At 42.8% G+C, this 26,569-nt stretch overlaps 1 protein-coding gene across 7 annotated transcripts in view; it reads right to left on the minus strand.

Moving 5' to 3' along the window:
• Positions 1 to 26,569, minus strand: part of EVA1A (eva-1 homolog A, regulator of programmed cell death) — a 76,105-nt gene that overhangs the window by 9,525 nt on the left and 40,011 nt on the right. For 6 of the 7 annotated variants that reach the window (XM_033175247.1, XM_033175245.1, XM_033175243.1 and 3 more), the window contains one exon: positions 22,789 to 22,941. In XM_033175247.1, coding sequence (XP_033031138.1) covers positions 22,789 to 22,873 — 85 coding nt within the window. In that variant the 5' untranslated portion in view covers positions 22,874 to 22,941. Of the gene's footprint in view, positions 1 to 22,788; positions 22,942 to 23,371; positions 23,750 to 26,569 lie in introns of those variants that run through there. The other variant, XM_033175246.1, reaches the window with a different exon arrangement.

Raw genomic sequence — 26,569 nt, forward strand, 5'->3', positions numbered from 1 at the left:
CTGTACATCCATTTTCTGTGGATGATCCTTCAGACCAAAGTCTTGTCCTCTGTCTCCTACACCACGAAGACTTGAAGAGAACCTGCTTAGGTAAGCCGTGATTCAGAAGGAGATACCAATACTGCATCTTCCCTCAGTCCCTTCAACCCAAGGAAGACAATTCCCCCACCAAGAGAAAATCTGCCTGGATCCCAGAGTGAGAGAAAGAGGACATGATAGAGAAAGAGTACATCAGTTACACTTGCTTTATTGCCCAACTTATGCAATAACTCAACCTCTCTTTTGTTAGTTTAAGTGTGTAGCATTAAAGGAACTTAATTTAACCAATCCATGTTGGTAGGTTAGAAATAAATTTGGGATAAGCTGTCTTTTAAAGCCTCTAGATAGCTCATGTATCCACTAAGGCAGCAAACATAACCCTGTCCTCTCTGGAGTATGAATCTGGAGCTCCATAAATCTATCTCCATTTCTTGGAGACTCCTATATTCCCTACAAGGGTTTTCAGACCATGAAGGTTTCTAACATAGTAACAATGGCCACATAATCCAGTGAAATACAAGTCAAGAGAAACCTATAAATGCTGAACAGATATAGCAGAGCTTGAGTTATACTCCTTCTACTTCCCAATCCCTTCACAAGTGGCACCTCTACATGCACCTTTTACCTATTCTGGAATCTAAGAATGCTTAAAAATATTAGGGTATATACAGATATACATATTGCATACATGCATGCACAAAGAGACATAGATATGCACTCAAGGGGAAGAAAGGGAGGGATGAGAACAGGAAGAAAGGCAAGAGGAAAAGAGGGAAAGAGGGAGGAAGACATTAAATAGATGATAGATACATACATACATGCATACATACATAGAGTGAGTGAGAGAGTTATCATTCACTGAATGCTTCTCTTTGCCAAGATCTGGAATAATTCCCTTATGCTGATCATCTGCAATACCTTCAGCCATTACCACTGTTTAGCAGGGTAAGTAGGGTTACTCTTGTTTAAAAGCTGAGGCTGAGATGAGGGTGTCAAATGTAATTCTGCCTGATACTCAAAAGTTCATGCTTTGACCAAAACAGAAAACAAAATTAAAGGCAGAAAAACAAGTAATTCTAGCTTTCACATACTGCCCTCACCCCACCTATTACATAGGCGTAACATCAAAGATAGTTTCTGAACTCCATCTTGGAAACCACTGTGCTCCCTCTGTAGCTTAATGAGTCCACCTTGTCCTGCCTCCCAGATCAGAAAACATCCCCTTTTGTCTCTAGCATCCAGATGTGGATTCCTGGACAAGCCCGGTAAGAGCAACCAGACTGGGTAAGGGAGTTCACTGGATCCCAAGTTGGTGACTCAGGTCTGATTTTCACAGCTGATACAATTAATGTCATGCCTCTTCATCCTTTTCCCACAAAATTCAAAACTGAAGCTCTAAGGTGATTGTTTTTTCTCTTCTCTAATACTTTCTGCTCCAGGTCACTTCCTCTTGGCCAGTGATCCACCCTGGTCTTGACTAGATCCAGACAGCTGTTAATTACCCAGGAAGCAGAGTGGGGAGGGCTATTGTCAGTTGTTTTCCCTTAATAAATAAAAATAAATGCATTGCTGTATCTTGTTTCCTGCAGGTCATTGTTTTCACGGGCAGGAAGAGGCCCTATGTAGAGGTCCTGAAGCTAATCTCATTTGCACCTTCAGAGGTCAGATCATGCCCAACGGACTCCTTGTAGGAGAGGGCAGCAGCAGCCAGCCCAGACCAGGCCAGCTGATCTCATGCAAGTGCAACCTTCTCTCTGCCTGGGCTTTCTTCTTGGTTCTGAAGCTTCCGATTCCTTGAGTGAAAAGGAAAAGCTTTTAAAATTGGTTTTGACAAATAGTGCATGTTTTCACTTAAATGTGAGAGCTAAAAAATTTGATCATATGCAGATAGAAAGTGGAAAGACAGATAACAGGCTGGGAAAGGTGAGTGGAGGGTAGCAGGGAGGATGAAGAGAAGCAGGTTACATGGTACAAACATACAGTTAGATAGAAGGAATAAATTCAGTGTTTGATAACAGAGCAGGGTGACTATACTTAATATAAATGTATTGTACTTGGGTTGATAGACACCCTAAATGCCCTGACTAGATCACTACACATTATATACATGTAACAAAATTTCACATGTGCCCCATACATTTGTACTAATAAAACACAATCTTAACCCCTCAAAATAATAAAATAAAAAAGTGGGTATTAAAGAGAATCATGGGGTTTGTGTGTAGTCAGGGAGTGCTCAGCAAAATCTCCTCTCCAAACTCTTTAGGCACTGTAAGAACATCTCTTGCCAGGCGCGGTGGCTCATGCCTGTAATCCCAGCACTTTGGGAGGTCGAGGCAGGCAGATCATGAGGTCAGTAGTTGGAGACCAGCCTGGCCAACATGGTGAAACCCCATCTCTACTAAAAATATAAAAATTGGCAGGGCGTGGTGGTGGGTGCCTATAATCCCAGCTACTTGGGAGGCTAAGGCAGGAGATCATTTGAACCCAGGAGGCAGAGGTTGCAGTGAGCCGAGATAATGCCATTGTACTCCAGTCTGGGCAATAGGGTGAGACTCTGCCAAAAAAAAAAAAAAGAAAAAGAAAAAGAACATCTCTTTATGGCATTCTGCCCCACCCCATAGGAAAGGGAAGACCTCCACTAACACTACTGCCTCTCTAAAATGCTGGAGGAAGCTTCCTTCCTTTTCCTTCCATCTCTGACTTGTTCTTCCCCAGGAAGGAGTATTGAGAAATCTCTGTTCCCATCTGTCTGGCTCTGACGTGTTCTCCTTTGAATTCACTGATTTCAGTTCATGTCCTTCGCAGGGACATCGATGAAGCTGGAAGTCATTATTCTCAGCAAACTAACACAGGAACAGAAAACCAAACACCACATGTTCTCACTCATAACTGGGAGTGGAACAATGAGAACACATGGACACAGGGAGGGGAACATCACACAGGGCCTGTCAGTGGGTGGGGGGCAAGGGGAGGAAGAGCATTAGGACAAATACCTAATGCATGCGGGGCTTGAAACCTAGATGACAGGTTGCTAGGTGCAGCAAACCACCATGGCACATGTATACCTGTGTAACAAACCTGCACGTTCTGCGCACGTATCCCAGAACTTAAAGTTAAATTTAAAAAAAAGAAAAAATTCACTCATTTCATCCCCTCCCACAGGCAATAGACACCCCCCAAGGAAGCATCCATTGCCCTGCCCCTCCTCCCAATCCACTGGCTCACTTTTCTTCCCCTGCAAGGGAAAGACCTACAATCCCATAGCTCCCCTAGAACTCAACAGACTAGGTAGAAGGCCCTGACACATTATTCCGTCCAGCATTACCACTGCTGAAATTGACACTGAAGAGGTCAACTTCAAAATTTGAATGCTTTTCTGGGTCCTTGAGTTTAGAAGAAGGGTGTGATTAATTAGCCCCTCCAGTCTGGGCAGCACTTTATGTGGTTGCGTTATAATTAGTTATGTAACCATTATCTTTCCCACATGACAGTGAGGATTCTGAAGGCAGAATCCATATGATTGATTCACTTTGGATTCTCTGGGCATTCAGCACAGTGTGTTGCTCATGGTGCGTATCTCACAATATTCATTGAATTAAATTATGAAGACACCATTTCCAAAAGTTCAGCTAATAAATTTGTTATATGTAGACACACATGTATGCATATGTATGTGGGTATGTGTATAAATATGTGCCAGTATAACATTAAAAGAGTAGGGAAATTTTGGGAGGCTGAGGCAGGTGGATCATGAGGTCAGGAGTTCAATATCAACCTGGCCAACATGGTGAAACCCTGTCTCTGCTAAAAATATGAAAAGAATTAGCCAGGCATGGTGGCATGCATCTGTAATCCCAGCTATTAGGGAGGCTGAGGCAGGAGAATCACTTGAACCTGGAAGGCAGAGGTTGCAGTGAGCCGAGATTGCACCACTGCACTCCAGTCTGAGTGACAGAGCAAGACTCTGCCTCAAAAAAAAAAAAAAAGTACGGAATTTTTTAAATTATAAAATCACCATAATTTCACAACCTGAATATAACTATACAGTGTGTAGTATAGTGAATTTTCCTTTGTTCTTTCTCTATCATATAAACATGCACATATTTATTCATATTTACCTGCTTATAGCCAGAGTATGTATATAGACATGTATATATAATTCATATATTTTCCTTTGCATACACTCTGCATGTACACTTCACATGTACACAGCATATAACACTATTCAGTATTGCTCCATGGTCTCCCTCCATCATGCCTAATAATGGCTACATAGTATTCTTCCCAGTGAAAGTGCCAGTTTACAAAAACTGCTTCCTGCCTTTGGATATTTAGGTTGTTATTATCTGGACAGAGGGAGGGAGGGAGGGAACAAAAAGAACAAAGGGACTAAAATGGCGCATTTCTGGGTTCTTCAGTTAACTTTCCCGCGCCCAGGAAAGACACAGGTTGACTGCGCAGGCGCAACCCGACCTCCCACGGAGAAAAACCGGAACCCGCCTAGCCGCGCCTACCGCCCTGCCCCTGACCCGCCTATGTCCCGCCCACTGCCCTCCCCCTCCCGGGCCCAGGACATAAAAGCCACTCCCGGCTGGTGCGCGGTGCGAACTTCCTTGGCCCCTGCTCGTGTGCGGACCTAGGAACCTCGACCGAGAATGCCGGAGCAACTTCATTGGTCTCCACCGCCGGAGACCGGTGAACCTCGCCCCTCCTTCACATTGGCAAGTTAATAAAGTTTTATTTTACCCTGCTTACTTGCCTATTCTCTGGCACTTACTCTGGTGGACGTCTGGAGTACTCTGGTGGTCATCTGGAGCAAATCAGGTGGTGCCAAAACCCGGGAGGAGACCCCTCCTCAGGGCCCCCCAAGGTCCGAGGAGCCTCCTCCTTCCACGCCCCAGACGGACCAGGACCTGGACATCGCTTTCCCCACCTCCAAGTCTCCTAGGGGTGAGGACCTTTTGCCTCCCTCTCATATTCCTTGGCCAGAAGTCCTGCACAGGCCCAAGGCTTTTTTCTGGTCACCAGGTGACCCAGGGAAGTTCCCAAAGGCAGAGACGTCTGCCCAAAGGAACTCCATTCCTTTCCGTGGGAGACCCGTCCAGGATGGAGACGTCCGCCTGGAAGTAATATCCATTCCGGCTCCAGGAGCCTCCCGCCGGTCTCTAGTGGCTCCAAAGGACACTTTGTAGCCAGGTAGAGTTCAGTTTCCATTTCCGCCTATAGGCGAGAGGAAGGCAATGGGAAACCCCCAATCCAAAATACCTAGAGACTCCCCTTTAGGGTGTCTTCTAAGAAATCTCAAAACTTTACAATTAGAACAAGATCTCAGGCGAAAGTGACTGGTGTTCCTCTCCACTGTGGCGTGGCCACAATGTAAATTAGACAATCAGTCTCAGTGGCCGCCTGAGGGCACCCTAGACCGTAACATTTTAACCGACCTCAGTAGTTTCTGCCAACGTTTAGGCAAGTGGTCCAAAATTAATTATATACAAGGATTTTGGGCCTTGCGTTCTCGTCCAGACCTGTGTACAGTGTTCCTTGGCTCAAGTCATGTTGGCTAAGGATGCAGGCCTAACAAAGTCCGAAAAAGAGGAGTCATCTTTCCTGTCTGAGTTGCCCGAAGACCTTACTTCCCCTCCCTCCCTTCCACTCCCGCCGTATACCTCACCACCTCTTTCGGCTCCACCTCCCCCTCCCGCTCTGGCGGTTGTTCCGCCTCCCTCCTCAGCCCCTCCCACCATTGTTGAGGCTACACTTCCCTCCGACCCCTCGGCACTTCCGCCTGGTCATCTTAGTTCGCCTATCTCTGCCCATACCCGCTCTAAAGATTGCCTAACTGCCTCCGCTCCTACTCCCACCCTATCCAACCCCCCTGCGGTCTTAGCACCCTTGCATGAGGTGGCCGGAGCAGAGGGTGTAGTTAGAGTTCATGTTCCCTTCTCACTAGCAGATCTTTCAAAGATTGAAAAATGCTTAGGAGATTTTTCTGCCAACCCTACAATTTACACCAAAGAATTTATATACCTTTGCCAGGCCTACGATTTAACCTGGCACGATCTCCAGGTTATTCTTACCTCTACTCTAAACCCTGAGGAGCAAGAGCGCATCCTAGTGGCTGCCAGGCAGCATGCCAACCAATTACACTTAACAGACCCTGCCTTCCCACTAGGGGAACAAGCAGTCCCCTCTATAGACCCAGACTGGAACTATCAAGTAGGCCAGCCAGGCCGCCGAAGACGAGATATGATGACTCAATGTCTTCTGGCTGGTATGCAGGTGGCCTCAAATAAGGTAGTAAACTTTAATAAACTAAAAGAAATTATTCAAGGTCCAGATGAGAATTTGGCCACATTTTTAAACATGCTAACTGAGGCTTTAATTCAATACACTCGGTTAGACCCAGCTTCCCCAGCCGCGGCCACTATTCTAGCATCATATTTTATTTCACAATCGGCCTTGGATATTCGGAAAAAACTCCAAAAGGCAGAGGATGGACCTCAAACTCCTATTCAGGACCTAGTCAAGTCGGCCTTCAAGGTCTATAATTCAAGGGAGGAAAGAGCTGAGGCCCAACGACAGGCCCGCCTGAAACAGAAGGTACAGCTCCAGACTCACGCCTTAGTTGCTGCTTTGCAGCCTAGCCGTAACCCAAAACCGGAGAGCAAAACCCCTGGGGGCTCAAAGACAATAAAAGGGGCTTGCTATAAATGCGATGACCCAGGGCATTGGGCTGATAGATGTTCCCAGAGTCCCCAACCGCCTGAGCCAATGCAGCCGTGCTACAAGTGCAGAGTAGCTGGACACTGGGCTAAAAAGTGTCCTAACCCTCATCTGCCAACAACTCCTTGTCCAGCGTGCCATGAAGAAGGGCACTGGAAGTCTGACTGCCCCACCCTGAAAAGGGGCATGGTGCCTCAACGTGATGTCCCTTCTCAGGACCCTGGGAGCTCCTTCCAGCTCTTACATCTGGATGACGACTGAAGGTGCCAGGACTCGGGGACCCCCATCACCCTCGCCGAGCTGCGGGTAACTCTCCTGGTAGCAGGTAAGACAATTAATTTTTTAATCGACAACGGGGCTACCTACTCTGTTTTGCCGTCTTTCGAAGGGCCTAGCCTTCCCTCCAATAGTTCTGTTGTAGGAGTCAATGGCTTCCTGTCCAGCCCTTGGAAAACCCCACCCCTTAATTGCTGCCTGGCCAACAACTATTTTGCACACTCGTTCCTCATTATCCCCTCATGCCCCACTCCCCTACTGGGCCGAGATGTTTTAAGTCAACTGAAAGCCTGTATCTCCATCCCTACTAGCGCCCCCCCACCCTACCCGCCATCTGCTTCTAGTATTGACTAACTCAAATGACTCCAACAATCCTACTAACCCTTTCCCCGATTTCCCCATTCCTATCGACCCCCAAGTGTGGGACACCTCCATTCCTGTCGTGGCGGACCATCATCCACCAATACGTATAAAACTTAAAAACTCATCTCAGTTTCCAACCCGCCCACAGTTCTCTCTCTCTCTCCACAACACTTACGAGGACTAAAACCAATCATTACTAGGTTACTCAGCCAACACATCCTCATCCCCATTCATTCTCCCTGTAACACCCCAATCCTACCTGTAAAGAAGGCAGATGGAACTTTTCGGTTAGTGCAGGATCTTCATCTTATCAACGAAGCTGTTTGTCCCACGCATCCGGTAGTTCCCAACCCCTATACCCTTCTTTCTCGCATTCCACCTAATACAACACACTTTACTGTACTGGATCTAAAAGATGCATTTTTCACTATTCCCCTACACTCAGATTGTCAGTTTCTCTTTGCTTTTACATGGGAAGACCCAGACACCCAAACCTCCACCCAACTGACATGGACAGTGCTTCCCCAAGGGTTCCAAGACAGCCCCAATTTCTTTGGGCAGGCCCTAGCAAAAGACGTAGCCTCCTGTCCTCTTACCAATAGTAAAATTCTCCAATATGTAGATGACCTTTTACTCTGTAGTCCCTCGGGACAGGACTCTCTTTTAGACACTGCGATCCTCCTTAATCATCTAGGATCCAAAGGTTACCGAATATCCAAACACAAAGATCAACTCTCACAACAATGTGTCATATATTTAGGTATTGAGATCACTCCTACGACGCACTCACTTACCACAGACCGCTTAACTCTAATACAAAATCTTTCTCCTCCTCAAGACGCTAAGGAAATTCAATCCTTCCTAGGCCTAGTAGGATTTTTCAGACACTGGATTCCTAATTTCGGAATCTTGGCTAAGCCTCTATATGCAGCTGTCAAGGAGACTCCCCAAGGACCTTTGTCTAACCCAAAGTTAATCTATAAACATTTCACTCACCTGAAAAACTGTCTTCTCTCACATCCTACTCTCTCACTCCCAGACTTCCAACGCCCCTTCCAGCTTTTCACAGAAGAAAGACAAAAGGTTGCAGTGGGTCTTTTAGCCCAATCTATAGGTGCCACCTACCGCCCCGTGGCCTATCTATCTAAACAATTAGACCCCATCGTACAAGGGTGGCAGCCCTGTCTTCAGGCCCTAGCAGCAGCAGTCTGCCTAACCCAAGAAGCAAAGAAACTCATTAGGGGTGGTAACCTAACAGTCTTCCCTACTCACCGCCTTCAAGATCTTATTGCCCACAGAAGTATTAGCCATCTAACCCCGTCCAGACTCCAACTCTTTCACCTCTTATTCATAGAAGACTCCACCATTGCCCTAGGAGTCTGTTCCTCTCTGAATCCAGCAATCCTACTTCCTGACCCTCTCAAGCAACCTCGCACTGAACACTCCTGTCCAGAACTTTTAGAGGCCCAACCACCTAGTCACTTACATTTACATGACCAGCCATTGGAAGGCTCACAGTTAACTCTATTTGTAGATGGCAGTTCTTTTATAAATTCTCTAGGAAACAGGCAGGAAACACGGTAGTTACATCTTCTGCCATCCTAGAAGCTAAGCCTTTACCACAAGGAACAACATCACAGCAGGCAGAACTTATCGCACTAACTAGGGCTCTCCTCCTATCCAGAGGAAAAACGGTAAACATATACACAGACTCCAAGTATGCCTTCTTGATTGCACACACCCACTCTGTCATCTGGAAAGAGAGAGGGTTCCTAACCACCAGTGGTACCCCTATAGTCAACAAAAAACAGATACTCAAACTGCTAGACGCTTTATCAGCACCTTCCAGAGCAGCCATCATACACTGTAAAGGTCATCAGACTCCATCTAACTCGGTGACGGCTGGCAATAACTTTGCCGACACCACTGCCAAGTCGGCAGCCGGATTCTCCACTCCCACGCTTCCCTCTATTTGTTTTCTCTCTCCTCAATATACCCCTATATACCCAAGAGGAAAAGATCAAACTATTACAAGATTCAACAGCCAAACTAGCTGCAGACACTTGGATTTACCTCAATAATAAATTAGTTGTTCCTGAAACTCAACTCCACACCATTCTAAAAGACATACATAATTCCCTACACATCGGACCCAAAGCTCTATATAACCTCCTAAGCCCCCTCATTCACTGCCCCACACTCATGAAACACCTAATTATAATCAACTGACAGTGCTCCACATGCCTCAAGTCAAACCCTCAAGGCGCATTGCGCAACCCCCATCCGAGCCATCAACTCAGAGGGCACCAACCAGGCGAAGATTGGCAAATTGACTTTACCCACATGCCAAGGCATAAAAAATTCATATATCTCTTAACCCTCGTTGATATGTTTTCAGGATGGATAGAAGCCTATCCTACTATAGGAGAAAGCACCAATATAGTTGCCTCCATACTCATTGAACACATTATTCCTAGGTTTGGCCTCCCGCTCACTCTTCAGTCTGACAATGGCCCAGCATTCATCTCCGAAGTAGTCCAGCAAGTGGCGACCCTTCTATACATTACCTGGAAACTCCACATCCCTTATAGACCTCAGTCCTCCGGTAAAGTAGAGAAGGCCAATGGGCTCATTAAGCAGCAACTCACCAAACTCTCCCTCGAGACTCGACAATCATGGGTAACTCTCCTTCCCCTGGCCCTAACCTGGCTGCGAGCAGCCCCACGCAGTCCAACAGGCCTCAGTCCGTTTGAATTAGTTTACGGCCGGCCCCTCAACCTCCAGCAGTTACCCACCCTTTCTTCCCCACTGGCAACTTATCTTCCATACCTCACCCTCTTGAGGCAACTCCTGAGACAACATGCAGAACTAGCACACCCCCCTCCAACAGACACCTATAGCCCACATCTCTCTCTCAGCCCAGGAGACCAAGTATGCTTAAAAGATATCCAAGCCAAAGATCTTCAGCCCAGGTGGAAAGGCCCCTATACTGTCCTCCTATCCACATACACAGCAGCCAAACTTCTAGGACAAACGCACTGGGTCCATATATCACAATTTAAAAAGGCCCCCACCGAAGACAATCAGTGGACATCTACTAGACTTACCCCTACCCGCCTCAAATTCACCAAACTCCCTCAACCACCACATGTTCCCTGACCTCTTGTGCTTATCCCGATTTCTCGCCATACTCTATATAAACATAACAGAATTCCAATATATTACCCCAGATCCCTACTTGCCTCCGGATGGTAGCCCATCACAGTGGTTTTCCCGCTTACCTTTATAGAACATCTTCAGTGGCAAGGTGTACTCTGTGATTACACTGAAGATGAAGTCTTATCTCATACTTACATCACTATCTTTCTCTTGTATTTCAATCTCTATTACTAACCCAACTTTCATATGGAGATTCTCTATAGTTGAAACTTGGTCATGCAAAAATAAACAGCACTCACAGCTACAAGGCACTGCTGACTGCCCCCCTTCAGGCTGCCAACCCCACCTTACTATAAATTTCACCCGATCGTGTTGCAGTGTGGCCGGAGCTAAGGCTCTCTGCTTCCTGCACAATCAGACACATTACAATTGTAAGACTTACTGGAAACAAAAGAACCTAGGATGCCCTTATATTTATTGTAAGATCCATTATGCAACCTTGAGACAGGCGAAACCCACTGCCCTCTTCACCGCTGCGAATCAATGGACCCCCCCTTCAATACCAATTAAATATCAAAGACCCATGGGACCCCCGATGGGTAGACGGCATCAAAGGTGGACTCTACACAGGCTACACAATTCTTAGTTCATATCCCATGGCTACTCTCCTGATAAAAAGAACACTTGTCCAGCAAAAATCCCTTCCTCAAAACATACAAGTCCTACAGAATTTAACCTTAGCCATACAATCACGAGTCAGGCCTAGTAGACACTAACATCCAAACCCTAAACAGGATTAAAGCAGAATTAAAAACCTACAATACCCTCTTCACCTCTGGACCACCGGTATGGCTGCTGCCTGTAATACAGCAGATGCTCCCATTCCTAATTCCCGTACTAATCCTCTGTCTTGTCTTATGTTTCGCTCCTGTTTTAATCAAATTTCTCCGAGCCAAAGTTCAAGAGATCACCCGTGTCGCCTTCAACCAGATGCTCCTACATCCCTATGTCCAGGTGCCAACCATAGACCCTCATAACAACGCCCCCTAACAGCAGGAAGCAGCTAGACAGACAACGACGCCCCCATCACTATAATCAATAAAAGGTTGGACTGTCTGGACAGAGGGAGGGAGGGAACAAAAAGAACAAAGGGACTAAAATGGCGCATTTCCGGGTTCTTCATTGTTAACTTTCCTGCGCCCGGGAAAGACACGGGTCGACTGCGCAGGCGCAACCCGACCTCCAATGGAGAAAAACCAGAACCCGCCTAGCCTGCGCCTACTGCCCCGCCCCCGACCCGCCTATGTCCCGCCCACTGCCCTCCCACTCTCGGGCCCAGGACATAAAAGCCGCTCCCGGCGGGCGTGGGAACTTCCTTGGCCCCTGCTCGTGTGCGGACCTAGGAACCTCGCCCGAGAATGCAGGAGCGACTTCGTCGGCCTCCACCGCCGGAGACCAGTGAACCTCGCCCCTCCTTCACATTGGCAAGTTAATAAAGTTTTCTTTTACCCTGCTTACTTGTCTATTCTCTGGCACTTACTCTGGTGGTCGTCTGGAGTACTCTGGTGGTCGTTTTTGGAGCAAATCAGTTATGAGGAAATATTTTGAAAAATAATAATAGAATAAATATTTTTGTGCTTAATGCTACTTCCTTTTTTGCTTGTTTATTGCCTTGCAATGGATTCTCAGGAAAGGAATCTCTGTGTCAAACAGGATACATATTATTATAGCTCTTGATACACATTGCCAAGTGCATTTTGAAAAGTGGTACACTAATTTATCTTGCTATCATCTGTGTACGAAAGTACTACTTTCACCAAACCCTCTTTAGCGGAGGATATTCCAACTGTTAAAAAATGTTACAAATTGTGAGCCCCTCCTCAGGGGTAGTACTGGAGGCCTGGGGTCCTGGCATTTCTCAGCCCATGCAGGAAGCTCCCTGATGAGTGTCTGAAACCATTTTTAGATTAACTTTTAGTACTCTACTGCATGCTTCTGAAACCAGAGTAGGCACAGCTTCAATCCTAGGCAGGGAGGATGCACAAAAGCAGAATGTCCATGATACATCTTTCTGGAGCAGCAATTTTACGGTGAGATTTGGAAGAAACAAAGTTTAATCATTTCCAAGAGAACATGTAAGAACTATCAAGTCTTAGGACACATGGCCAGGACCAGAAGGTGCCCAGTGAAGTGCTGGGGTGGGGCCCTGTCCCACAACCCTTGGACCAAATAAGAAGGAAAAGTAGAACCTGGAACTGAGGAAGCCCCAGCAACTCCAGACTCCATAGCCCTTTACCAAGACTCACAGGAAGAACAAAGGCAAAGGCAAGGCAAGAACTGCAGAGGAAGAACCTAGCACAGAAGTTTCCTAGGAGACTTCAACTGATGCATCAGCAAAACTGAAAGGCTAATGCCTGTCCACACATCCAAAAGCAGATCTGTCCTGGATCTGTTTTCAACACGTCAGCCAGCTATCAGGAAACCTGAGATGTGATTCTTCTACCTGGCAGAGCCTCCCATCAAGACATAAACTGGGCTCCCTCTTACCTTGTGGACAGCTGCCGTGTGGAGGTAGATCTATGGATTGGCCTCATGCTGCATTCAAGCACTTTGCCTAGGACCCAACAATCATTGCCAAGATGAAAGTCAGCAGCAGGTCTGAAGTTTGCTTTCATTATGTTCTCTAGCCTGTAACCAAGACAGTAATCCTGGCCACTTCTTCAAACCCGACGCAAGGCTGTGCTGATATAAATGCAAACTCAGCTCTATGCCTATCAACCATCTATGTGGCTAGGACTGCAAACTGAGTATTCAGGCACTAGGCAAGAGGTCTTCCCAGGTTTCCAACTAGACTTTCGAGAATTTCCAAAGATAATGACTTTGCTCCTTTCAGTGCCCATCCTCCAAAAATAATCAGAGGGGGCCTCTGGAAGCCATTTAGACTTTCAAGCCTCCTCCCTAGTGAAAATGGAGTTGGACACAAAAAGGCAACCTACTGACCTCAAAGGCACCAGCCCAGATACTGAGTATAGGGGCCCCCTATGACACACCTCATCTGAGCCACATCAAAGCCCAAACTGTTCCTTAACCTCTATCATCCAGACAGGCCAGAACAGCCCTTCAGAATTGTCTTGAGATGGGACAAGAGACAGTAGAGCTGCAGGTTCAGAATGGCTGCCTCATCCCTCCCTCCTGAAAAGTCTATACCTGCTGATCAGAGCCTCATACCTTAGGGAGGTCAGCCCTCCCAGTAAGTGTCCCCCTAAGAGGACCTTCTGGTCTTTTCCTCCTCTGAGGGGAGGAATGATACCCTCTGTGCCACAAAATATATAACTTCTACTCTCACATGACTTGATTGACTGATGAATGGATGCCCCGAGGAAGAAAGAGATGCAGAGGACAGCCTGTGTCGTGTCTTGTGAATTCCTGTTTCCCTAGCTGTGATGCCTGTGCAAATGGAGGAACCCCAAATAATATGGGGTGGTGGACGCACAGACACTGCCTAATAAAATTTAGTAAATTTAAATTGAATTTAAGGGGAATTTATCATATATCATATAAAAATTTAAGTTGCTGAATTTTATAAGAAAACTGAGTTAAAATGCATAAGGGCATTACAATATAATTTTAATAGGAAGCTATGAAAATTATCTGCACTTGCTGTGTAAATGACAGAATTTTGGGTAACTATGTAAGATCATTGATGGGCTTGAAAAGATATCCATTACTTAATTTTATCAGACATTTACTTTCAAATATTTGCTGTTCACCAGTTAACCAATACCCTCTCATGTTACTAAATTTTTTTTTATTCTGAGGGAGCACTTCTATGAAAACAATATTAAGATTGTGGCTAATTTTGGTTATTAAAATGATCAAATTGTTTGGTTAGTTTATGTTATTGTTAACCAAATGCTCCTATAGATAGCATATTGTATAGATGTTTTGATTCATCCTTTTACTCTAGGTCAATTTTCCTTAATTTTATTCATCAAATTGTATTTACTATAGATAAAAGAAACATTGTAGTTACCATGTACTCTGCAGATCTGCACTCTTTAAAAATACAAATTGTCAGTCAAAACTCACACCTATTTTATAAAAATTTGGATTTTAAATAATACTTTGAGGTAATTTCTATGCACATTAATGATTGTTAAGGGGGGTAATTCAATTCTTAAAAGAGGGGAAGTTTACATGGGTACACTGATTTGTCAGAAAGGTACAATTAAGATTGTACCTTTCAATGTGTAGGCATTTTATCTAAAAAATAATCGAAAACCTAATGAAGTGGAGGGTGGGAAATGGTTTGAAGTATAGATTAAACAAAAACAACATATGACGAATAGATGTTAAAGCTGGGTGACAGGTCTATTATATTTTTTGGTATTTTGTATATGTTTTTCATGTTCTGTAATAAAACACTTACATGAAATGACAGAGTTGATCTATACTTAGTTCTTAAGATTTTGGTTACCTTTGGAAGGAGAAGGAGAATGTGATTATCAGGGGAATGAGGAAGTCTGATTCTATTTCTTAGTTTCACAAGTTTATTTTGTTATAATTCGTCAGCTTTACATAAATGTTTTGTGCATATGTTTCTGTATGCATGTTATAAATCAATAAAAAATTAAATATTAAAAAATTTACAAATTACATATTAATACATGGTTACTTATATTCATTCTATAAACATTTACTGCAAGTCTTCAATGCCTTGGGCATAGCTTAAAGGCTAAGGACACAAAGGCCCTCGGCGCTCACAGGATTCACAGTCTAAAGGGGAATGAGAAAACCCAGAACTACAATACCTTCTCAAATGCCCAAATTTGTGACTATCAGTTGCGGAGGGTGAGGCTCCCTCACTCCTGAGAGACTGCCTCCCTCATACCAATGTCATGGGAAATGTGATTCAAATTCTGGTTAAATACTAAACAGTCAGCATAATTGTGCTTGCAGTTACACATTCAACGAATATTGGTTAAACAGGGAAAAATAATCACCCAAAACTCCTGCTCTGAAAAATATTACTATAAGCAAAGTCAAAAGACAAGTGACAAATTAGGAAAAATATCTGTAATATGTAACAGACACAAAGGACTAATATAGGAAAAGTGCCTAGAAAGAGTATTAAGAAAAAGATCAATAGAAAATGAAAGAGAGATATGGACAGTTCACAGAAAAAGAAATACAAATGGCTCTTTAACATATGAAAAATGGGGACTGGCACACTATAGCTCACAAGCCAAGTCTGCCCAGCCATAAGTTTTTGTAAATAAAATTTTATTGAACACGATGATGTCCATTCATTTGTGCATTATCTATGTCTCCCTTCGTGCGACAATGCAGAGTTGAGTTGTTACAGCAGAGACTGGCTCACAAGGCTGAAAATATTTACTGTCTCACCCTTTAAAGAAAAAGCTTCCTGACCTCTGATCTAGAGAAGCAGAAATTAAATAGCACTTAGATATTATTCTTCATCTATGAGATTGTCAAAGTTCAAAAGTTTGAAAACACTGTTGCAGGGGCTTCTCATATATCTTTTAAGAGTAAATTGGTAAAATTATTTAAATGATAATTTATTAATATTTTTCTCAGTTGATAATTTACATATACTTTGTTCCCACAGTTTTTCTTTGGGGCACTTATTCTACAAGAGCACTTGAACATACACATCATAGTTATTTATTGCAGCTCTGTTTGTTGCTCAGTTTGGAAAGATTTAAACCATTTTCATTGGACTGGTTAAACTATGGATGTCCATCTATATAATGGAATAATATGTAGTTGTCTAAAAGAATGAGGAAGGTCTCCACATGCTGATCTAAAATATCTCCATAATATATCATTCAGTGAAAATCGTGAAGGGCAAAACAGTATGCATGGTGTGCTACCTGTGCATAAAATGGAGGAGGAGAAAACTGTATCCTTGTATTTTCTTAATATCTGCATAAAGAACTCTGGAAGGATGCATAAAGGCCTGATGATGGGTCAAGTTTGGGAACTTGATGGAGGAAGCAGCTCTTGGGTAAGATGCCTCGCTACATGTCTTTTTATAATTATTTGGTTATTGAGCCATATTCATTCACTGATTAACTAAGCATCTGATGGGTGCCAGGCACTATTCTACATGCGCAGGACATAGCAGTCAATGAAAGAAACAAAAATCTCTCTTCTCCTAGGAGCTTATGTTCCAGCAGGGGAGATGATACTAAACAAATAAAATATATAGTATGGTGGATAATGGTAAGGTGATAAGGAGGAAAAATGGGGAAAAAAGGAAGAAGAATACGAAGTGCTGAATGTGTGTTGTGGCGAGAAGTGGATAGTGACGAGCAAAATTTACTGAGAAGGTGATTTATATATTTGCTTATTTTAAAATTTTATGGGTACATAGAAGCTATACATATTTATGGAGTACCCAAAGGTGACTTTTGAGAAACAAAGAAAACTTAAAGGAAATAGAAGAGTGTGGGAGAGTGTGGATGGGTGCCTAAGCCCATTGATTCAAGGTGGGGTAGGCTGAGGAGAGATGACCCTAAGAGAGTTCAGGAGACTGGGAGGGAGTCAACCTGTCCAGGACTAAAAGGGAGAATTCTTGGAAAAGGAAAAGACTGTGCCAAAGAAATGAGGTAAGAAAAAACCTGGCAAGTCGTTTAGAATAACTGGAGCAGAGGTCTTGGTCAGGGAGGGCAGTGACTAAATTAAAGCATGGAGTAGTAAAGGTCAACATTAAAAGCTCTGGTAAGCCACAGAAGGACTTTCAGAATGGGATGCCTCAAACTATCATCAAGTCCTTTCTTCCTTGCCTGCCTCTGCTCTAGGGCACGCTTTCTTAACCTCAGAACTGTTGATGTCTTGCCCCAGTAATTCTTTGTTGCAGGAGATTGTCCTGTGCATTGTAGGATGTTTCTCCATCCATTAGATGCCAGTAGCAGCCTGCACTTCTAAGCTGTGACACCCAAAAATATCTCCAGACATTGCCAGAAGTCCCCTTGCAGAGCAAAATCACACCTGATATGAACCACTGATCTAAAGATTGAAAAAGCTAAAATTCTCATTATTCCAGCCTCCCTTGCAGCTAGAAATGACCATGTGACACAGTCTTGGCCAGTGAAATCTGACAGGAGATCTACTGGAAACTCCTTCCATTTTCTGCCCTTTTTGATCTTGAATCAGCCTGAACAACAGCAGCCATTTGGCAGCCATGAGATAACAAACATAGAAAAAAGGCTTTGAGAATCACAGAGATATTGGCCCCTACATTTTTTATTGTATATATTTAAGGTGTAAAACCTGATGTTTTTCTATACATACATATTGTTAAATGATTATTCAAGTGAATAAACACGTTCATCACCTTCTTTTCATTTTTTGTGTGGTAAAAGCACCTAAAATCTATTCTCTTAGTACATTTTCAGTATACATATATTTTTAACTATCATCCTCATGCTATACATTAGAACTCTAGACTTATTCATCCCACAACACTGCAAGTTTGTATCTTTGGACATACTTCTCATTTCCTCCTCCATGCCCCGATAACTACTATTCTACTCTCTGTTTCTATGTATTCAACCTTTTTTTTAGGTTTTATGTGTAAGTGAGATCATACAGCATTTTTATTTCTGTCTCTGACTGGGTATATATCCAAAGAAAATGAAATCAGCATCTATAGAGATATCTGCACTCCCATACTTATTGTAGCCCTATTCATAATAGTCAAGATATAAAAACAACCAAAGCGTCCATCAATAGATGAATAGATTTTAAAAACTGTGGTGTATTTACAAAATGAAATATTATTCAGCCTTAACAAAGAAGGAGATACTGCCACTTGTGACAACATGGACAAAGCTGGAATATATTATACTGAGTAAAATAAGTCAGACAGGGAAAGAAAAAGACAGGCCTCTACGTGTTTGTGCTAATGAGCCAATGCTAGCAACCACCTACCTCCAGACTTCTTATTATGTGGGTAAGATAAAGTCTATGTATTTAGGCCACCAAGTTGAGGTTTTCATTTTTTGCAGTTGAAAACAATCCTGACTCTTAAACCACACAAACTTGTTTGGATTTTATCCCAGAGATAATGAGAATCCACTGAGGGATGCTAAAAAATAAAAAGAATTGCATCATCACATCTGCATTTTGGAAACATCATTTTGCTACAAAATACAGACTGTGAAACAAGATTGTAGAGGCAAGACCATGGCAAATACCATTATGATAAGGCAGACAAAACCATGATGGCGCTTGGAGCCAGTCAATCAACGATGGTGGGACTAAAGTGGATGCCATACATTTTAACAGGCAAAATGAATCGACCAAAACAAGCTGGATATGGGCAGTGAAGAAGATGCATCAAAGGTTAAAAATCCTATTTCTGGATTAGGTGATGCCCTAGATAGGTACATAAAAGAAATAGCATATTTAAAGAGAAGGACAATATTCTATTCTAGGCTGGAGTGAATTTGAAATGCTTATAGCACAACCAAATAGGTATTTTCAGGACACTTAGATAAGAAGCTCAGAAAGTTAGAAAAGACAGAGGCATGATAATTGTCTAATATATGTATGGTATAATTCAAAATTTAATATTTTAATAAAATAACATTACTTATTATGAATATCAATGAATTGTTAATAAAAATACAGCTAAGCCAAATAAAATTAAAAACACACATACCTGTACCCACACAATTCTGGCACCTGGTTATAATTTGTAGTAAAATGTGGTTACCTATACATATGAATATACATACATAAATGGGATTATAATGTATATGATGTGTGGTAACAGGCTTCATTTACCTAGTAGCATATCATAAACATCTTTCTACTTCCATTCACACTCACAAATTTTCCCTAATATTTTTACTGCATGTATTATAAATAATTCTGAGATGAATCATCCTCACAGTAAAATTTCTGTGTATATCCCTAATTATTTCCTTAGGAGACACTTCCAGAAGTGGGATTTCTGGCTAGCACATGTGTTTTTAAGAGCTTTGATGGATATTGCCAAATTATTTTTTAGAGAGGTTGTAGCAAATTCACAATCCCATCAGCACAATGTGCAAGTACTCATCTCCCCAGACTTTCTCCAAGACTAAAATTATATACTTAATCAGTCAAGTCTTTGAGAAATGTATAAAATAAAAATGCTAATCTCATTGCAGTTTCCATTTTGTATTTTTCTGCCAGAATTTGAGCTGTTCATGTTTTATTGACTATTTGTATTTCTTCTTTTGCCAACTGTTGATTCTTGTTTTTCGGCAACTTTCCTTTTGGGACACTTCTATTGATTTGTAAGAGTTCTTCATTTGTTATAAACTTTAACTCTTCTTCATTAATGTTTCATTTTCCCCTAGTTTGACACTTGTCATTTACTTGTAGGGCCCATTGTGGTAAGCAGATATTTACAATTATTGGAATGGCCAAGGTTTGAAATGTTTGTTGGGAAGAATGGGCACAAGATGTATCCAGAAATAAATAGGGAGATTAAAGTATGATGTGAAAAGCTCAGCTGAGATTGGAGACTATGAATTTCTAGTGGCTTCAAATGGCAAATTGTACTGGTGTTTGATAACTTGTGCAAAGTAAGAAAGGGTCACTTTTCCTAAGTCATCTAATATGAACCCTGGCTAGATTGGAACTGGAAAGTAAAACCAGTCCTTGCCTGAAGAGAAATCCAATCAGAACCTCAGTCCCTTTCTTTTTATGTAATATCCAGAGACCATCAGGCAAAACAAAAACAAAATATCAAATATTTTCAAACTCACTTAACCAGCAGAGGAGCGGTTTGGTCATTCAAACCACTGAGCATTTTCATGTAATTTTAAATGGCTCCTTTTATATAAACAGTATCTGTTTCCAACAAATGATCTTGAGGAGAAAGTCAGCCGTCTTCCTAAAGAGTACAACTTTGAACCAAAAAAGGGGTGAATATCAGACTCTCCCAACTCACATGCCTTCTTCTGTCTCCAACTCTCCCACAAGGTTACCAAACACCTTAGACACCCACCTAACAAAGAACACACACACACACACACACACACACACACACACAGAGAGAAAGTAAGCAGGATTCACTCAGTTGGGGTTTCACCTACTAGTTTACTCAGAAGCTACAGAAAGGAATATGGAAGTTATGTGTATTAGCAAATGTGTTGCTGAAATAAGGCACCACGTGGATAGGAGAGGAGGCAACAGATGTACTGGGAGAAAATAGGAGGGGCTGGGGCCCTGCGGGGTTGAAGATCTGGTAGAGCAGAATGAGGACATGAGGCAGCTACAAGATTAGGATATTTTCCACAATTTTCTTCCATCATACTTTTCATCATTGCTTCTAATTCAATTATTTGATTTTCTTCACTAAAAACAATGGTTATTTGTATCTTGAATATTCACCTACATATTTTAAATTTTCTTTATTAATTTCACTTATAATCAGGGAATGTTCTCCATTTCAGAATTGATTTTCAGTCATTGAGTCTACACACTGGATCCAAATTTTATTTTAGCCACACTGCTTTTCTATTTCTTTGCATTTTCTTTTCATCTCAGCCTATACTTACTTAAAGAAGCATTGTCTTCCTGCATCCCAAGTAATATTTAATTCAAGAGTATGGGGCAGGAAGGAGGAAGTTTGGAGGGGAGAGAAAAACAGGGCCATGTACTTTTCAGCCTTGACAAGATCACAAGACACATTGGTAAACACAGGACTATTCAATGAGTTACCACTTTCAATGGTCATAATTCAGGGTCATGTCGACTGAAATGGAAAATTGCCAGGTACCTCCTGTGCTGAGCAGAGGTCCAAAGTGCAGTGCTCTGTTTGCTCGCACGCGAGACATATTTTTGCAACAGCTGATTCACAGGTATCTTTTGGGTCTTCGGAAACTACAGACACTCTCCGCAAGCCCCACTTCATTTAGGGGATAGCTTCACTATAGAGCTAAGGAAATTATCCTTAAATTGCTTGTGAAAATGATGCCTGAATTTCAAAGCTCTTTTCCGCTCTTGTGTCCTTTCTCTCCAATGTTGCCTTGAAGCAAGAGCAAAGATGAGATTCCTCCAATGGGTGAGTGCCTAGAGAAGGGGGCCCTGGACTTCCTTAAGGGGAAAAAGGAGCTGACTGGTGACCTAGGCCTTCACTGATTCAAGAAGGCAGAGCCCTGGACCTGAGGCACAAGCAGACTACATGCTGCAGCTCGCCCAGCACAAGGCCCTGAGCAGTCCTCTTTTTTTGAAATCAGGTTGCACGTCATCCAAGATCCTCTCACAAAGAGAAGCCATGAACTTCCTTGGCTCATGGAACTCTCCACTTGGCTCAGATTTGCCACTGTAAATCATAATATCAGGTTTGCATTTCAACTCTTAGACCACCATGTGTCCACCCCGCCTAGAGAATTAGAAAGTAAAACCAGTCCTTGCCCAAAGGAAATCTAATTGAAACCCTAGTCCCTTCCTTTTTATACAATATATCCAGAGACATCAGGCAAAACAAAACAAAACAAAAACAAAAGCAAAGTATTACGAAATGAAAAACTCATTCAAGCAGCAGAGGCACAGTTTAGTCATTCAAACCAGTGAGCATTTTCATGTATTTTAAAATGACTCCTTTTATATGAACAACATCTGTTTTCAAGAATGATCTTGAGGAGAAAATCAACCATCTTACTAAAGAGTACAACTTTAAACCAACGAAGGGACAAATATCAGACTCTTCCATACTCCAGATGCCTTCTGTCTTCATCTCTTCTACAGCTTCATCAAATACCCCAGAAAGGCCCCAAACACAGAACATAAAAACACATACTCTCTCTCCCACATACACAGTCTCACACAGAGGCAGCCTGTGTGAGGTTAACTGCATAGAATAATCAGGCTGAGGTACTCCATCAGCCCCCACCTTGGTCAGAGTTAATGCATAGTGACAGAAGCCAACAGTAGCCCCGGGCTACTTCACTCACTCACTTGAGCAGCTAAACATTTTCTGCAAGACAAAGCTCTTAGAACCCTTCATTTTTCAAATTAGAGAATGACAAGCTTAATTTCCAACCAGGAGACCTTTCATCTCAAAACTCAGCATAGCCGAGCAGTAGCTATGATTATGTAGTGTGTCTTTCCTGAGAATAAGGCCAGAGATGGCCAACCAGGAGACAACCTTGGACCCAGCCCCAGACCTCAGTCCTGGCCCAGCGGAGACCAGGCACCTACCTGAGACAAAGGAATAGGCCGCTAGGATGTTGCTGAGCAAAGCCATCTCCACGTGCTCCGGGTTGTGGCTGAGGGGCAGCCTCATGGGACATCCAGAGGGGACCTCCTGGAGGTGCTTGGCTGAATCAATGTGGCCACTCTCCTTCTTCTCTTCTGTTTGGGAAAACAAAGTGAGTGATAAGGCACATTCTGCTGTCCTGAGGCCGTGTTCCAGGTAGCCTGGGCTCCTAAAGACATATTTTTGCAACAGCTGATTTGCAGGTGTCCTTTGGGGCTTTGGAAACTACAGACCCTCTCTGGCCAGCCCCACTTTATTTGCGCGATAGCTTCACTATAGATCTACGGAAATTATCCTTCAATTGCTTGTGAAAACTATGCTTGCAAAAACTAGCCAGGCTCCTAAAGAAAGACCAGCAAGCTCTCCAAGCCAGGGGTGTCACAAAGATTTGGGGTCTTGTGCTCTTTGTTCAAGTGAGCTTCCTGGCTTTCAAGGAAGTAGAAACTCCTTACATCCCTGATTTTCCTGACCTTTCTCCTTTCTCTTCCCCGTATCTTCCTAATTCCCACTAAAATCCCCCCTTACCTCTTCTGGAACTCTTTATTTCATTCTCCCTGGTTCACCTTTGAGGCACAGCCCATCAGGTTCAAATCATCATTACAGTCATCACTGTATTTTAACTACAAGCCACAGCCCTTTCCTCTCCTGCTGTGCTTTCCCCGGAGCCTGCAGTGATGACACTTGTGTACCTTGATCAGCTTGCCTCATCCCTCAGGTCACTAAATGTGTGCCTTTGGCAGTGGTTCAGAGCTGGCTATCCCAGAACTGCCAAAGCGGTTCCCATTCTAAAATACCTATGAGAATTTGGGAGTGGGAGCTGCTCCCTGCCTCTAGCTCCATGACTCCACCTGTGACTGTGATGGGCGAGTAGAACACACACATGGCCCAGACTGCCCATCCATAGAACCATCCCTCCAGAGATCAGAACACGGACTTGGGATCTCTGTGCTCAGCCTCTGGCTGGAGGAGCACATCCACTCCCCAGCTGCTGCAGCTCAAGCCTGGCATTAGCATTATCCAGTTACTCAGCAAAGGCTTTACAGAGCGCTCCTGAGCATGAAGTGGGAGAGAGGTGGCAAAGACCCAATGGCTCATTTGACACTGCTATGAACTGAAGGCAGGGAATTGAGTCACAGAGTGTAGAGGGGTGTCAGGCTTGGGGAATGAACCTGGGTTCTCAGTGGGTCACACACGTAACATGGGCCACAATTAGAAGGCCTGGAGAGCGGCAGTTCTATTAGGTAAATAGAATGGGCTACAACAGAACACTCTCAGGCTGGTATATTTCTACAGGCTTCAGGAAAAACCAAAACAAGAAAACACCAACCAACTCACAGGTACAAAGAAACAACCACAAAGTCCTTAGAGCATCCAGAGGCTCTGAGAGTGACAGGACAAGGAGTGGGAGCTCCAGGGGCTTTGAAAAGAGACTGGCTGCTGTTAAGGGACCCCTGAGCCTCTAAGCCAGAACAGAGCGCCTCTTTCAACAGTCATCTGTGTTCCTAAAATGTGACAACTGGAAGACACAGGTGAATGGTTAGAATCATCACCCTGAGTTCAGAGGCTGTTCTCCAGATCTAAGGACTTCAAGACCCAAGAAAAGAGTGAAGCTACTGGAACATGTCTGAGTGTGTAGTGAGCCATGTCTATTTCAAATCCATTCCCTCCTTCCTGTCTCCACTAATGCTACCAGGGTGCAAGTCTTATAATTTTATTTCTGGGAGTTTTGCAACAATCTCCTATCTGGCCTTTCTGCTGGTACCTCCTTCCTTCTCAGTATAGCCCCCATGCTTATTAACAGGGTCATTTTTCCATAGTACAAATAGGATCACATCACTCCACCACCCAACTCTAATGAGTTCCCATTGACCTTCTTAACACAATACACATCCACTTTCACAATATCTGACCCCTTCCTTACCTCCTAATGTGTCTCCATCCAAGCTGACAGTCACACACATATATATACACACAGATAATAAGAATGCTTAGAGCTTCAACAATACTAGATTACTTTTAGTTTCCCCAAGTAGAGCAAGCCCTTTCCTCTCTTCATGCTTTTGGTCACAGTCTTCCTTTTGCCTAAATGCCCCCCTTCTCTTCATCTGTCTGGCAAATGTTTCCTATAAGAAATAATTCAGAAGTTTTATGGCAGTCCCAAAATCTCAATGACGTTTTCTGCAGAAATAAAAAAATCCATAGTGAAATTCATATGGAATCTCAGGGGACCCCAAATAGTCAAAACAATCTTGAAAATTAACAAAGTTAGACATCTCACCCTTCCTGATTTCAAAATCTATTATAAATCTATAGTAATCAAAACAGCATAGGCCTAGCATATAAAAACAGACATGTAGTATAATGGAATAGAATAGAACATCCAAAAATAAACCCTTACATATATGTTCAGATTATTTTTGCAAGCATGCCAAGACCATTCAATGGGAAAAGACTGCCTTTTCAGCAAACAGTGTTGGAAAAACTGGATGTCCACGTGCAAAAGGATGAAGTTGGACCCTTACCTTATACTATATAAAAAATTAACTCAAAATGTATCAAAGACCTAAATGTAACAGCTAAAAATTTTAGAAGAAAATTTTAGAAGACTGTTAGAAGAAAACATAGGGGTAAAGATTCATGACATTGGGGTTGACAATGATTTCTTGGATGTGACACGAAAAGCACAGGCAACAAAAGCAAAAAAAGAAATGGACTCTATTAAAATTAAAAACTTCTGTGCATCACAGGGTACAACAGAGTGAAAAGGCAACCCACACAATGGGAGAAAATATTTGCAAATAATATATCTGATAAAGGGTTAATATCTAGACTGCTACCTATCCTAATTCCTAATATCAGGACTCCTACAACTCAACAACTAAAAACAAAGAGCTTAATTTAAAAATGGGCAACAGACTTGAAGCAATATTTCTCCAAAGATACACAAGTAGTCAACAGGCACATGAAAAGATGCTCCACCTAACCAAGTATTAATGAAATCAAAATCAAAACCACAGTGAAATATCATCTCATACCCATTAGGATGACTGCTATCAAAAATCAGAAAATAAGTATTGGAACTTGTACACTGTTGATGGGAAGGTAAAATTGTGCAGCCACTATGGAAAATAGGACGACTATTCCTTAAAAAATGTTTAAATAGAATTATCCTATGACCCAGCAATTCCACCTCTGGGCATATACTCAAAGGATTTTAAAGCAGAGACTTGAACAGAATTCATACACCAATGTTCAGAGCTGCATTATTCACAACAGCCAAAAGGTGGAAGTAACCCAAATGTCCATCCACAGATGGATGAATAAATAAAATGTTGTCCACACATACAATGCAATATTACTCACAGCCTTAAAAAGGAAGGCATAAACATGGATGAAACTTGAGGACATTAGGCTAAGTGAAATAAGCGAGTAAAAAAGGACAGATATTATATGATTCCACATGTATGAAGCACCAGCAGTGGTCATATTCACAGAGACAGAAAGTAGAGTAGCGGTTGTCAGGAGCAGAGGCAGGGAAAAGATAATTATTGAACAGGATACAGGGTACAAAGTTTCTGTTTTGCAAGATGAAAAGAGCTCTGGGGAAGGATGACAGTGATGGTTGCACAGTAATGTAAACATACTTAATGCCACTGAACTATACCCTTAACAGTAATTTAAGATAATGAATTTTGTTATATGTATTTTACCACAATTTAAAAG

Source organism: Trachypithecus francoisi, unplaced genomic scaffold, assembly GCF_009764315.1.
Source record: "Trachypithecus francoisi isolate TF-2019V2 unplaced genomic scaffold, Tfra_2.0 Lachesis_group17, whole genome shotgun sequence".
NCBI lineage: Eukaryota > Metazoa > Chordata > Mammalia > Primates > Cercopithecidae > Trachypithecus > Trachypithecus francoisi.